This window comes from Rhinolophus sinicus, chromosome 2, assembly GCF_057876585.1.
Source record: "Rhinolophus sinicus isolate RSI-liver-muscle chromosome 2, RSI-T2T, whole genome shotgun sequence".
NCBI lineage: Eukaryota > Metazoa > Chordata > Mammalia > Chiroptera > Rhinolophidae > Rhinolophus > Rhinolophus sinicus.
Genome location: NC_142502.1, coordinates 189,979,862 through 189,993,765, shown reverse-complemented (window position 1 = coordinate 189,993,765; position 13,904 = coordinate 189,979,862). Strand labels below are relative to the sequence as shown.

At 48.8% G+C, this 13,904-nt stretch overlaps 1 protein-coding gene across 31 annotated transcripts in view; it reads right to left on the bottom strand.

Moving 5' to 3' along the window:
• The window catches only part of MYT1L (myelin transcription factor 1 like), a 365,607-nt gene that overhangs the window by 95,170 nt on the left and 256,533 nt on the right, over positions 1-13,904 (bottom strand). For all 31 annotated transcript variants that reach the window (XM_019752014.3, XM_074331624.2, XM_074331629.2 and 28 more), the window contains one exon: positions 7,687-8,012. In XM_019752014.3, the coding sequence (XP_019607573.2) occupies positions 7,687-8,012 (326 nt within the window). The remainder of the gene's footprint in view (positions 1-7,686; positions 8,013-13,904) is intronic.

The window sequence follows — 13,904 nt, the reverse complement described above, 5'->3', positions numbered from 1 at the left end:
CACTGAGGCCCCTCCCACACTGGCCTCACACCCTTGTCACCTGTGTGTGCTGTGAAGTGGAGGGCAGCAGAGGGCACCTATGTGTAGGTGGGACAGCCAGACGGACACTTGGGGAGATGACTGGTATTGTACAGGGTGGCCCCCCCAGATCTGTCTCCAGAGCAATTTCCTCCACCTTCAAGGTCACCACGTTCCCGTGGGCCTTCACTCCGGGTCTTTCTAATAGTGTCACTTTGTTCTGATTGGTACATGATTTGGGTGAATTACGTGCCACCGCCCAGAGTATATTTCCAGCCCCTTTTGCTGAACCGCGTGTTGCTTCCCATTTATTTCTGGGCTTCCGTCCCGTTTGTATGCAGTCGGCCATGGGCCAGCTCTCTGGCTTCCAGGATCAGGTGGTTCCGCCCTCTGTCACCGCCGCCCAGGGCGGCTGTCCTCACAAATCACTGCACTCGCAACCAGGCAGGTTGTTCGTGTCACCCCTGCTGTCTGCAGGCCAGTCATGTCCCTCTAAATGTTTACTGACTGGCACCTGTCCCTGCCTAATGCCCTCCCTACGACTGAAAGGCAGCGTGTGGGCCAGACGTGTGTGGCACGCCCACGGACACCCATTGTCTGGTCACAGTAACCCCAGATGTGCACAGAGGACGCAGGGCGGGAAGACCTGGCACTGCCCACTGAGCTGAGCCAACATCTCTCTTGACAAGAGACTGAGGTATGGAGAACAATGCCACCTACGAGCCCAGGCACAGGTAATCTCAGCAGCCTTTTATTCACTTGGGCAAACACTGGCTTTTCTAGATACCTTCCTCAAACTCCAAAATGCAAACACTTTGGAGAGGGTGGCATATGATCACTGCTTATCATATCACAAATCCGTAACTGTCACAATGTCACTGGGCCGGTTCTGAGGGGACTTGAAAAAATAAGGTATTTGTATCCCCACCCAGAGAACAAGCCAACAGACGGAGATAGACTGAAACATGCCAACCAGTTGCCCTCCCCCCCCCACCTCTCTCTCTCTCTCTCTCTCTCTCTCTCTCTCTCTCTCACACACACACACACACACACACACACACACACACACACAGCTCAGAGGGTTTCCAAATGAACCGACCACCGTGAACATCCCCCACCCGGCAGAGCAAAGCTGCCCCTGTCCCTGTCCTTGCTGTAAATCAGGGAGAAGAAACGAATCTGTGAAAATTTGGGGCCTTCTGACTCCCAGGGCACTTTGGAGTAAACGTGGCTGCTCCAGTGTCTGGTGGAAGGAAACCAGAGAGACACCGGGGTCTGTCACTTGCATTCTCGTTGGCTGATTTCACCCCCATCGGGCAGGAAGGAGTCTCACCTGCTTCTGAACACCCTTCAGAACAGCACAACAGTTTTCCCGGGTAACCTAACATCTACCAGTCTTCAGTATCAGGAAACTTTTGTTCCAGGTGCAGCTCACACCTTTAAAGCTTCCACCGCAGTGTGTGATGTCTAGCTCTGCCCTTTGGAAAGAACCCAACTCACACTCTTCAGGTACACACTTCTCTTCCATACTATGCTGTGTTTCTTTGGGGTGAAGTGTGAAGCCCCGTTAGTGCTCATGTCCCCATGGAGCCCAGTGCACTTCTGGGTACAGAGGACATACATCCCGTTTTTGAAATGAGCTGTCACCATGCTCTGACTCCTTCAAATTAATGCAGCCTTAGATATACGTGATATATTTGCGATGCACAGCCACGGCCTTGGGCTCAGAAGCATAAAGGAGCTCGAGCAAACGCACGGAACAGTGAGACTGCGCAGGAGCCCCCCAGCCACAGCGGCTGCGTCATCCTTCTGAGCTGCTCCCCTCTCTCGTGCACTGGTCTACGGCACAACTTCTTCAAGCTTCGAAACAAGACGGGAGGGTGAATGAGGGAAGGATTACCATCCTACAGCTTGGAAGTCACACCGAGGTCCCATGAGAGTCGGTGACTTGCCCAGGACGCGCGGCCCAGCCGGCGCTAGAGGGCACCTTACCATGGCCTTGATTCCCACCTTTGATAAACTAGCATTTGGAATAAAAATTAACAAGACAATGTAGATAAGCTGGTAGTTCCTTCAAGTGGACCTTAACAACAAACTAGATGTATTCTCTCCCATCTTTTATTTCTCATTGGTACATAAAGATTTTCCCCGGCATTTTATGCACGCTGCTGGCATCGTAAATGTACATGACATTCTTTCTCAGCAAGCTTTCTACTTTGTATTGAAGTGTCTGACAATTCACGAAATATAAGATATAATTATATTTTATAGTTATGCAAAATTAATTTGCATGAAGGAAGTTTTATTTTTACCACAGACTGATACCTAGAAATGTCAAATTCTGCATTTACTCAATTAGAAGTGACAGGGCCGTACACCTCTACATCATCTGCTCACTGAACTTCCTAAAACGATGCCTTCGTGGATGTAAGGAGAGATGGTAAAACCCCCACTGTGTCCACGCTGCTCTCAAGCTGACACCTTGCATACTAATCGTCTTTGTTTCTCTGGGGGTCTCAGAACTCACTGCATTTTCTGCTGACTGCAGTAGAAAACGGGTTGGCTAATTCTGGTTTTCACAGTCTGCCTTCATTTCAGTTCACTTCCCTGGTCAGGGACATATCCCTGACAACCTACGAGGATAACTGGCTAATCAATACGAGAACGCCGCCCTAAGGGGAGTTTGGGGAACTCAGAGGCCACAAACCACACCCTCAGCACCTCTGCTCTGTTGTCGTCTTATGAAAATTCAAGGCCATCCATTGAAAATTGTCATGATGTTTTGATAACTTGGGTCCTAGTGCAGCACCCTTTTGGAAACAAAAAAATGTCCTGGAATCTTGGCAATTTTTAGCAAGGTTCTTGTTTCTGTGGGGAAGAATTTACACAGGGTGGATTTTGCCTTGGATTCGTTTCCAAGGAAGTTCAGGGCCGTGACTGAGGAAAGGGCATGCTGGAAGGAAGCTCGGCTCGCGTTCAGGGCGGGTTATGGCGAGGGCGTGAGGATGTGAACGTTCCGGCACCGATGAAAGCGGCACAGCGTGTCGCCCTCGGGAGGTGACGGGAGGAGTCGCAGGACACCAGGGTGACAAGCGGCCCGTGGGTGCCGTGGTGCATTCCATTCTGCCTCCAGTCGGTTGGCTCTGCCTCGCCCAGAGTGCGCACGTCCTACAGTCCACAAGGTTCTCAACACAATTGTGCACATTTTCCCTCAAACCACCCACCTCCTGAGATGTGAACTTCTGTGAATGCTCCACACATCCTTGGCTGATACATCAGGGGACCAAGGTGCTGAAGGCAGCCTGCAAGCCTTCAGGAAGGAGGCCTCTGCGCTTTGCCTGATCTAAGCCCAAGGCCAACTGCGCTGCCCTTCAGGTCAACTGCCTGACAGCCCAGAGATCGCTGGGGCAGCAGGAGAGGACTGAGGTATTCACAAGTGCATTTCAGGAACAGACGCGCTAAGACACAGCTGTGTGCTCAGGGCGGAGTGAACACACAAGTTCCCTCCAGCCCTGTCACGGGCACGTGCGATATGTGCTCAGGAAGCTACACATATGCACTGACACACACACACACACACATACACACACGTGTGCGTGATTCAAAGATGTTTTCTGTTTAGTGGGCCAAGTGTGAAAATAAACCATAACTGACCAGTATTAACCAACCATTTCGTCTATACTTCTCAAATCACAAAAATCCAAAAAGATATTTACTGTACCATGTTTAAAGGCTGCTGCCAGAAAAATCTGTGAGCCCTGAACAATAATTTTCTTACTGCTAAGATAACAAGGGAACGTTTATTTAATAAATGCAGACTTAGACCATTATAATGCATTTTGAAAATAAAAATTTTCATGCAAAAGACAAGCCTGTGATAGCTCAACTGGGTAATAAATATAATTTTGATTCATTAAATATGAACTTGATGTAGGCTGAAATGAATTACTGAGATATTCTTCCCTGTTGCTCAAAAAACCAGAAAGTGATGAAAAAAAAGAACACTTTTATGAGCTCTGTGTTAAGAAAAACCATCAACAGAGTTTGACCATACATCTCCCACCTACTGAAAATACTCGGATTTTTCTGAGCCTCAGTTTCTAACGAGTCAAACAAGAGTAAAACAGTTCGCGCCCCTGCCTGTATTACATCCTCACTGTCAAGCTCACTTCTAAACCCACTGGAAATGGTCATTCTTAACAATATTTTGGTTCATATGTAGCTGCAATGCTGGAGGATCCTTGGAATTAAAACAAATATCTAATTCCCACCTTCTAAATAATGGTCCTTCTACTAGGTTGGTGCAAAAGCAATTGCGGTTTGAAAGGTTAAAAATAACTGCAAAAACCGCAATTACTTTTGCACCAACCTAATATAATCCGTGGGTTCCTACTGTAAGAATCTGGTGGTTTGTATACATGTGTTTCGTTGAAAACAAATCACTCAATAAACTCCACATCTCAGTTTATAACTGAGGTGAGAAAGGCTGCCCTGGCTGACTGGATAATGGCAGCCTACTAGCGGAAACACTCAGACTTTGTTGCCTCATAAGGCTGATGGCAGCTTCAGTTGCATCCACGTGGCTCCCTCATGCCACCCTGGCTCCTTCAGGTTGGGGGACTGTCCGCTCCTTGTGGACGGGCAATGGGGGCCAGGCTCTCCAACGGCCCGGGATGGTGTCCTCTCCTACTTGTCACTACTTGGCCTCCCTGTTGTTGACGTGACGCTGCTGTCTGTGTGTCTGTCTGCTACGAAAAAGGCACAGCCCACCTGGGAGGGAACCTGCAGGCGCCCATGAGTGCAAACCCAGGAACATGAAAGACTGACTTTGAGACGGTGACCAGAAGTCTGGCCATTGACACAAGAAGGTAAAACCAGCAGCTTTTCAGAGCTGTGCGATTTTTGCCGAATGCAAAGCGAGGACACGGCACACGGGGAGCAGGTCCTGGGCCGCACCGCGGCGCTCCTGTGAAGGGGGTGCCGACAGTGACGGTGGCCCTGACTCAGCAGCGCTGAAGGCCAATGCGTCCGGTGAGTGAGGCGAGGAAAACAGGGGACTGGGTACATATGTCTTTCAAAGCCCGATTTTACTAAATTCGACACAGCTGAGTAGGATCATGTGAAATGAGTGCTGCATCAACAAAGCTACATAGTCCCCCTGGTCTAGAATCTTCCTGAAGATTCTGAGCCTGGGGATTTATGAGCTGCCTGGAACATCATCCACCTGAGGGATTTCCATGTGGTACTGGCTGCAGGGGGTCCTGCAGCACCTTTCTGTGAGGCTCCTCCAAGGGACACCCCCCACGACAGAAGCTCGGCGACCCAGTCTCCAGGAGTCAGGCTCTGGCATGACTTCGCCTTGGGGGGCACTTTCATTGGACTGAGAAATCAAGCAAGACGTGGGCGCCTCCCGCAGAGACCACAGTGGAGGGTGCTCCTTGGGCCAGGGCCGTGTGATCTAAGTGGCTCCCTGATTGACGGTCCAATGGAAGGGTGTCTGTCTGAAAGGGCATCCGTCCACATCTCTCCAAGGACACTGGGTGACCTGATGGGCTTGTCTTATGACAGCAGCAGCCTGTCGCCTAAGCAATCGCCTAACCTGTCACCATGGCTGAACCCTTCTTAGTAGTTCCAGGCGATTCCTTTAAAGTTTATGTAACAGATGATTCTAGAAGGTGCTTAGCTGGAGTTCAGGATGCTGAGTCTGAATTCTGAAACCAGGAACCCAGTGATTGATTATCTGCCTCTTAATGGGCATTTGCTTCAGGAGCCCCCTTCCTAATGTGCTCAGGCTCAGAGCCCACCTTGTGAGCACAGGTCACCACGCACGTGTGTCACATGACAGACTCCCTGGGGCTACGTGATCACTCTGTCAGTGTCGGTGCCATGGGCTCTCACACACCCACGTATTATGCCCGCTCACTTGACTTTTCTAAAACAGTCACCAATTTGACTTCTTATTTCACTTTTAAAAACAATTATGTTCTAAGTCAGAATAAAGAAAGCCCTATAAGACACATTTGAAAGCCATTTCAATAATGCTCTGACTACTTTTCCAAAACATGTCACTTTGTAACTTTAAAAGTAGACCTTTTAAAATATGACCTTAAGTAAACTAAAATTGAAAGTTTAATTTTACAAAGACGACAGCAGAACCTAAAACCTGAAGATGCGTGGTTAAGGACGCACACGTCCACTTCTCCTACCCTAAGCCACTGCACACAAACAGCCCTAATCCCGAGCATGATGCCACTGTTGTCCAAAGAGAACGCGAACATAAAAGAGCGATATTTTATACCATCTTCATAATTAGCCACGGCCAATCACAAACCATTAATCAGCCTCAACAATTCATGATTTTATCCCAAAATATACGTTTACTACAGTAAATGTTTAGAAGTAATTTATGAAGTGAGCCTGTTCTCCAGCTTTCCAGATATTTCATTACACAGAGCTGCTGTTTGCAGCTCTGAGGCTGAAGTTGCCCATCGTTGCGTGACATGGGCCTTGTTCAGTAAACTGATACCCGCACCCGTGTCTTCTGATGCATCCAGTTAGGCTGTCATGAAGTGTGTGTGTGTGTGTGTGTACATGTATGTACAGATACAGCCGTACATCCATGTGGCATAGATGGTGAACTCTCTTTGAAAGGTCCACAAGCCACTCTAACCACCTAGGGCTGCTTCATACTGGTCAGGCTCCTGGAACAAACTGTGATGACTTCTGAAGGATATAATTTTGCCCGCCCATGAGATGGGCCACGGCCGGCTCAGCGCCCGACCTACTGATCTCACGACACTCCTGCACGCGCCCGAATGGCCTTCCTGGGTATGGAAACATTAGCGGCCGAGAACCCTGGTCCCTGAACAGTTTTGAGCCCGCGGAAGAAGCAGAAGGAAGAAATATTCCCTTCACTTTTAAACATGTTTTGGCATTTCTCTGAAGCAAATTCTAAGCCAATAAGACTCTTCAGAAAACTCCCACTTTCTAGAAAAGCAATGACTTTGACAAAAGGACTAGCTTGGAAGTCACTTTTGGAGTCTGGCATTAAGGGACACTAGACAGAAAAGCAGAACCACCTTCAGTAACAGCCTGCACAACCCACCACCCTGGGCAGCGTTTTCCACTGTGAGTCTCACTCACATGCCAGATGCCTTTACCACAAACACGGCCTCCGATATGGAAGCCGGTGACAGGCTGACAAATGATTCCATCTCAGCAGCACCCTCCTTACGCGACATGTGACAATCACCACAGTGAAGCTTCGGCCATCAACAGACAAACCTACTTCCCAGGGGACACCCACACCCGAGGAGGCAGGAGGATTAAGCCGCCCATGCCCGGCTTGGCTGGTGACAGTGCCTGCTGGGCGGGCCTCCAGGACGTGCCAGTGACACGTGTCACTGTCTGGAACAAGCCGCTGGGCTAGTCAAAGGGGTGCCCCGCAGACGTCTCAGCCAAGTTCTGTGGGGACCAATGTGAATACCAACTGGACTGAGCTACACGCTGACACCACACAATCTAAAAGGATTCTTTAAAACAGGGTGTCAGGACGGTAGCAGGGTCTCCTGCGCGGCGGCGGCTGCACGTGGGCAGCACCCACGCGGCCCGGACACCCACCCAGGGCTTCTCGGGAAACTGGCCGTTCGGTAACCCCGGGGACATTACCATTTTCCTCGTCCTCCTCCTCGTCCTCGTCCTCATCCTCGTCCTCGTCCTCGTCCTCCCCGTCCCCGTCCTCGTCCTCGTCCTCGTCCTCCTCCCGGTCGGCCTCCTCCTCGTCCTCGTCCTCGTCCCTCTGCTCGTCCTCGTCGTCGGACTGCTCGTCCTCGTCCTCGTCCTTCTCGTCCATGTCCTCCGTCCCGTCGCTCTCGTAGCACTCGTCTACTGACGAGCTGTCTGCTTTCACCGCGAACGCCTTCCGTTTGGGGGCAGGTTCTTGGGGCTGCTTATCTTGTGTTTTCCTTTTCTTAGCCAGGGGGCAGCCGTACACACTGTTCAGGAAAGAGACAGAAAGACCCGCGTTACCAGCTGTGGAGCGCGGAGTGACGGGGTCCCCAGCAGCAGGAGCCGGCTGAGCACGGCCACCGCTGCCACGCGGGGCGGAGGGTGTGCGTGAGCATGTGCTCACGCGGGCCGCGGTCTGTCCAGGAACGACCCTGCAGAGAGGAATGGCTGCGGGTGTCTGGCGACCATCCACACCCCACAGCGAGTCTGCGCCTTGTTCCTCGTCACTGTCATCCCGCACAATGACGGGATTCCGATAAAATTCACAAGGCTGCTTTAATGAAACACCTGTATAACATCACGCCCTTCATAACACAGATTCAGTGATGTCCGTTTTAGAAGAATCAGTTCTCGCACACTGTATTTACTTATATGCATTTATGCGAAATAGAAAAACAGGTGAGTTGTGAGAAAGCTCTGGATAGATTTGGGCTTGTACACTCCATGGACACGTGACACCTTTCCGACACAACAACCTACTCAGAGGAAAGGGAAGTAGACGCCTGCTGATGGCAGGCCCTGCGCCGCTCAAACCTCAGCAGCAGGACGGCAGTGCTGCCTGGTGTGAGCCCCACGCCCCGCGTTACAGAAAACGAAGGCTGTCCTATTGGCGGTCATCACTGAACCGGACGTGGTAAGACCCTCGCAACCTCTCCTTGAACAAGGGCAATTTTCACACACTCGATGATGCAACCACATTTGCTAGTAAGAAAAGCACGGCAAGATGCAATGAGGAGGGCAGCTGAGAGGGGGTGGGAGGAGACGGGGGCAGAACGTAAGCAGTGCCGTCAGCCATGAGGTACGGGGGTGACCAGCCTTCTGCCTCTTAAAAGTTATCATCTCTTAAAATATAATAATCAAAACAAGCATAATATTTACTATAACCAGAAAAAAACGAAGACAACAAATGTTGGTCTACATGGTATTTCTAATATGAAATAAACAGGATTCTGAGATTTCTTTTATGTGAATTTTTACATGCTTTGGGGAGACGCAGAGTCAGTCACGTCAGAGACACTGGTTCCTCCCACCGGGCTCTCCTCTCCATCACGCTGTCATCACCTGACAACCAGTTGGTTTAAATCCCACACCAGCAGTCTTCTCACGAGCAGCCTTGAGGATCTGAGCAGACTTGTGGAACGTGGTCCCTCTGTGTTCGTGCGAGTTTGCTTAGCAAACGGAACAATGAGCAGTCTGCTCTGGAGCGCCTGCCCATGGTTTTGTGCTGTCATGGCTACTGTTCCACTCCCACACTGACTGTCAGTCTTCTCAGTTCATTAACAAAGTGTGTGAGTCGTCTGTCTTCGTCACAGCTACGTGTACAACAGGCATTCGCTAAAACAGACCCCAGGTGGGGCTTTCGCCACCACCCTCACCCAGATGGCTGGCAAACCACGGACGGAGCCCCAGCTGACCATCTGCTACTCAGTTAGGTTGTTCAAACACCCCCACCTCACCTTGGCAATGGGAAGCTTCCTCAGCTGGTGTAAACCCAGCACTAAGGTGGGTGTTCGGGTTTGATTCTCACACACACTGAGCTGCCCGAAACGTTATAATGGCTCACTTATTGCTCAGACCTTACAGGGGGCTGCAAGGTTTAGAGCACAAGACTGAAGACGGTCCCTCTATATTTATTTGGGTTTCTCTCCGTATCCTTCATTTTGTAAACCACTGGATTCAATTTTTCAACTATTTGAAATTAGCTGGTCTCAAAGGTCCAGGGTCTTTTGCCAATTCACATACTTTGATGCTCAGTGTTTTTCTATATCCATCAATGTAAACCATAAATAAAACTGCACTCCAACTACAAGCCAATTCTATCTTGTCCCTTCTCTATGTGACCCATTCTCATTGACTGCCAGCTCCTGGTATCCACCATTAAGGTGACAACCAAGTTCAAGCCCACAGGACAGACCCCGTCCTATCTGTGTAGAATAGCATGTGGATTGAGGACCTGCCGAAACTGAGCGATACCTCCTGGTCCACAGGCTCCACTGGTGGGGAATATTTCAAAGCGAAGCCTGGAAGGCGGTTCTGGAGCACGTGTTCGGGGACTGTGGATCCTCCTGAACCCACATGCTGTGACCATGATGTCTACTCATGAGGTGGCCAGTGGCCTGGAAGGAGAGTTCGCATGCGAAGAAGAGTGGGCACTGTCCCTCCTCCACCTGCAAAAGCCAGCCTGCCTCACGTCACATCTCAACTCATTCGGGCTTGTGTCCATAAACACAAGTCCTTGTAAAAAGACAACAAAACCCCATCATTCTGGAATGTCCCCAGATTGACAGACACCACGTGGAATTAGTGGTAGTCTAAGGAATAACAGGGAAGCTAGTGTCCAGGTGAAACCCAGGAAAACGAACGCGGCAGGCACCATGACTGGCCCGTCACCCCCCAGCTCCCACGCGGGGGGTCCAGGGCCCACTTCCTGTTTGGAATACATGTCATGTCTCAGCGGGGTGTATTTTCACCTACTGTGCTGAGCACTTGCTGGGCTCTTTGGTCTGAAAGTCAGCTCAGGGAAATTTTTTGGATTGCTTCTTGCACCATTATATGCCTATTGCTCACTCTGTTCTCTTGTCCTGGAATTACTGTTATTTGGATGTTGGCAGGTTCTTTCATTGTCTTATCTTTTCTCTCCATTTTCCCCCCTATAGCTTTGTCTTTGTAAATGGGAGATTTCTTCACATTTATCTTCAATTCTTCTCTTGAGTGTTAATTTCTTGCTATCTTTCATTTCTCTAAAATTCTTAGAGCTCCTAATTGTTTTCTCAACAAACATCCCGACTCATTAGAATATTACACTTTTTTTGACAATGCCTTTCTCTGCGTAACCTGTTTTTTCCAAGCTGTCTTTTCTGCTATATTGTTTTCATCTCAGAGGCTCCCCACATGGCTAATCTTTTGCTGTCCACTCGCATTTAGGGTGGGACTGGAATGACCATGGGCGTCAGGTGCAGCAATCTGACGAGGCTGCTCGCCAGCTAAGCCAACTCGAAGAATTTGGTTTTCCTCTTAGGTGGGTCTGACTCCCCAGAGAAGGCTCCTTCAAGTTCCCAGCGGAGAAGCGTCAGTGCTGGCAGACGAGGTGCTCGGAGTCCAGTGTGGCAGACCCCCGGTCTCCACCTTCAGTGCACAGATGCCCACTCAGCCTCCTGCTGGGCCTCGGCTCTCCAGGGGACCGGACACCTTATTCTCTCTAGAGGACAGTGCTGTAAGCTTGTTCCATCTCGAGAGTGAGTGCGCCTGTAGATTGGGGCCTCTGCTTCAGATCCACCATCACCAATGCCTCCAGAAGAGCCTGGAACCACCCATTCTGGAGTTTGGAGGTTTCCGTCACAGTTGTCAGTGCCGCCTAGGTTTCAGCTTTTGTCGAGGCGGCTGTCTGCTAGATCAGACGGTCCTCAGTCCTCTGCTGTCTGGCTGCCCAAACTCCGATGCCAGCCCCTCCTCTCCCAGGATTCCCCAGGGGCCTTTTGCCTTAAAGAACCAGACTCTGCTGTCATTTCAGTGAGGTCTGCAAGGAGTACCAGCCTGTAAGTGTGTGCAACCCCATCTTAGACTCAGACACCATCTGTGTGATTTTTAAGAACTGAAATGTGGCTACATCCTCCCTATAGAACTGTACATCTCCCTATGCACCCTCATTCAGCCTTCGCTGTGCTTCCCCACTTGCCATTATTTGCACCCTAAAGTCCATGCTCACTCAGGGCTGCTCGGCCTGGAATGCCTTCTCCACCGACCCTTCAAGACGCACCTCAAGCTCAACTTTCTCCTGAAGTCATTCCTGATCAGTCTACACTTCCAGAGCCTCTGCCATTAAGGAATCTGTACCGTTCTCCAAGGAAGATATACAAGTGGGCATTAAGCATATGGAAAAGAGGGAACTAAAAAAAAAAGTGACCAGGACCTTGACTAAAAAAACACACACCAAAAAACAACAATAACAAAAAGAGCAACTCTGGACCATTAGACCCTGAGCATGAATTCTGTAAACTACCTTATGTTGCTCTTGACGTTTCCATGTGAGCTCGTCTCACCTCAGTTTAACTGCTCTCTCCTTGGCTTCGGGCTCTGCGCCATGTAGTTAGTTACCCCCAGTGCCCATTGTGCCAAGTGGAGGAGTGGGCCTCCGATGTCCTCTTCGTCCTGGTAGATATTTGGACACTTTGGTACGGGCCTACCCATCTTAGGTTTGGTCACGCCAGCATCTGGCTCCCAGCCACGTATGTGCCAACTCCCTCCCTGCTACAAAACACCACCTTTGCCACTTACAACTCTCGGATGTTGGAAATGTTCATATAAAATGACCTCAACAGACAATCTACCTCTTGGCAGTAAGTCCGGTGAATTAAACTGATATATAAACATATGTAGACTCTTTATATTTTAGCTAATAATCTCGGATGTTTTAGAGGGTTTCCTGAAGTGGTCATTTTATTATGAGCTAGTGACCCAAGTGCTGGGAGACACCACTAAGACAATGTGCCCAGAACCATAGAATCTGGGGGACAGAGGAACCTTAGAAATCACTTCATCTGTCTTTCTACGTAGAACATGAAGACACTAAGGCCAGAGAGATTAAGTGACACGTACAAGCTCAGCACTGCACTAGACTTTGCACCGGCCAAGCAAGCACCTCTTCTGCTACAGTAACAGTTGGGACAGACATTAACCAGTTAAAGGACTTCTAGCGCGGACCTATCTGTGCACTGCATTCCTAGTACTCAGTGCCTCTTAAGCATCCTACTCATAGTAGCTCAAAGGAACATGTCCAGACAGAGAACTGCTGGAAAGGAACACCACGCTTGCTTAGACTGTTAACAGCATAGCAGCTTCAACTGTAGCTTTCTGAATATTTACAAGTTGACAACAACACTCGGGCAGGTCACACTAAACATTAACACAGCAGCACAGACCATCTGGTCTGCATTTAGTCCAGATGAAGACATTCAGTGCTTGAGGCAGCAACTGACGACATCATTAGCAAGTGATTGTTCTACTTTGTACTGCCACAGGTACTTGATACTGTAGCAACACTTAATACTGTCACCACACTTAATATTGTAGTAATACTTAATACTGAGGCTACACTTAATACTGTAGTCATCTGCAGTACTGTAGCAACACAATACTGCAGCAACACTTAATACTGTAGCAACACAATACTGCAGCAACACTTAATACTGTAGCAACAAAATACTGCAGCAACACAATACTGCAGCAACACTTAATACTGTAGTAACACAATACTGCAGCAACACTTAATACTGTAGCAACACAATACTGCAGCAACACTTAATACTGTAGCAACACAATACTGCAGCAACACTTAATACTGTAGCAACACAATACTGCAGCAACACTTAATACTGTAGCAACAAAATACTGCAGCAACACAATACTGCAGCAACACTTAATACTGTAGCAACACAATACTGCAGCAACACTTAATACTGTGGTAACACAATACTGCAGCAACACTTAATACTGTAGCAACACAATACTGCAGCAACACTTAATCTGTGGTAACACAATACTGCAGCAACACTTAATATTGTAGCAAGACAATACTGCAGCAACACTTAATACTGTAGCAACACTTAATACTGTAGCAACACTTAATACTGTAGCAATACTTAATACTGTCACTACACTTAATACTGTAGCAACAGGATCAAGCGCCTGAAGTCCCATCAGTACTACCACCTTGAATTATAGTAAAAGTGATAGGAAAAACTGAGAAACAAGCTATATAAAAATTCATGAATCTACCAGTTAAATCTTTGCTCTGGGAGGAAATATATAAGAAAATACATAAAAACAAAATGCTAAAACTTCCTACTTTACTCAATACATTCTAGATTCCTCTTCTAGGA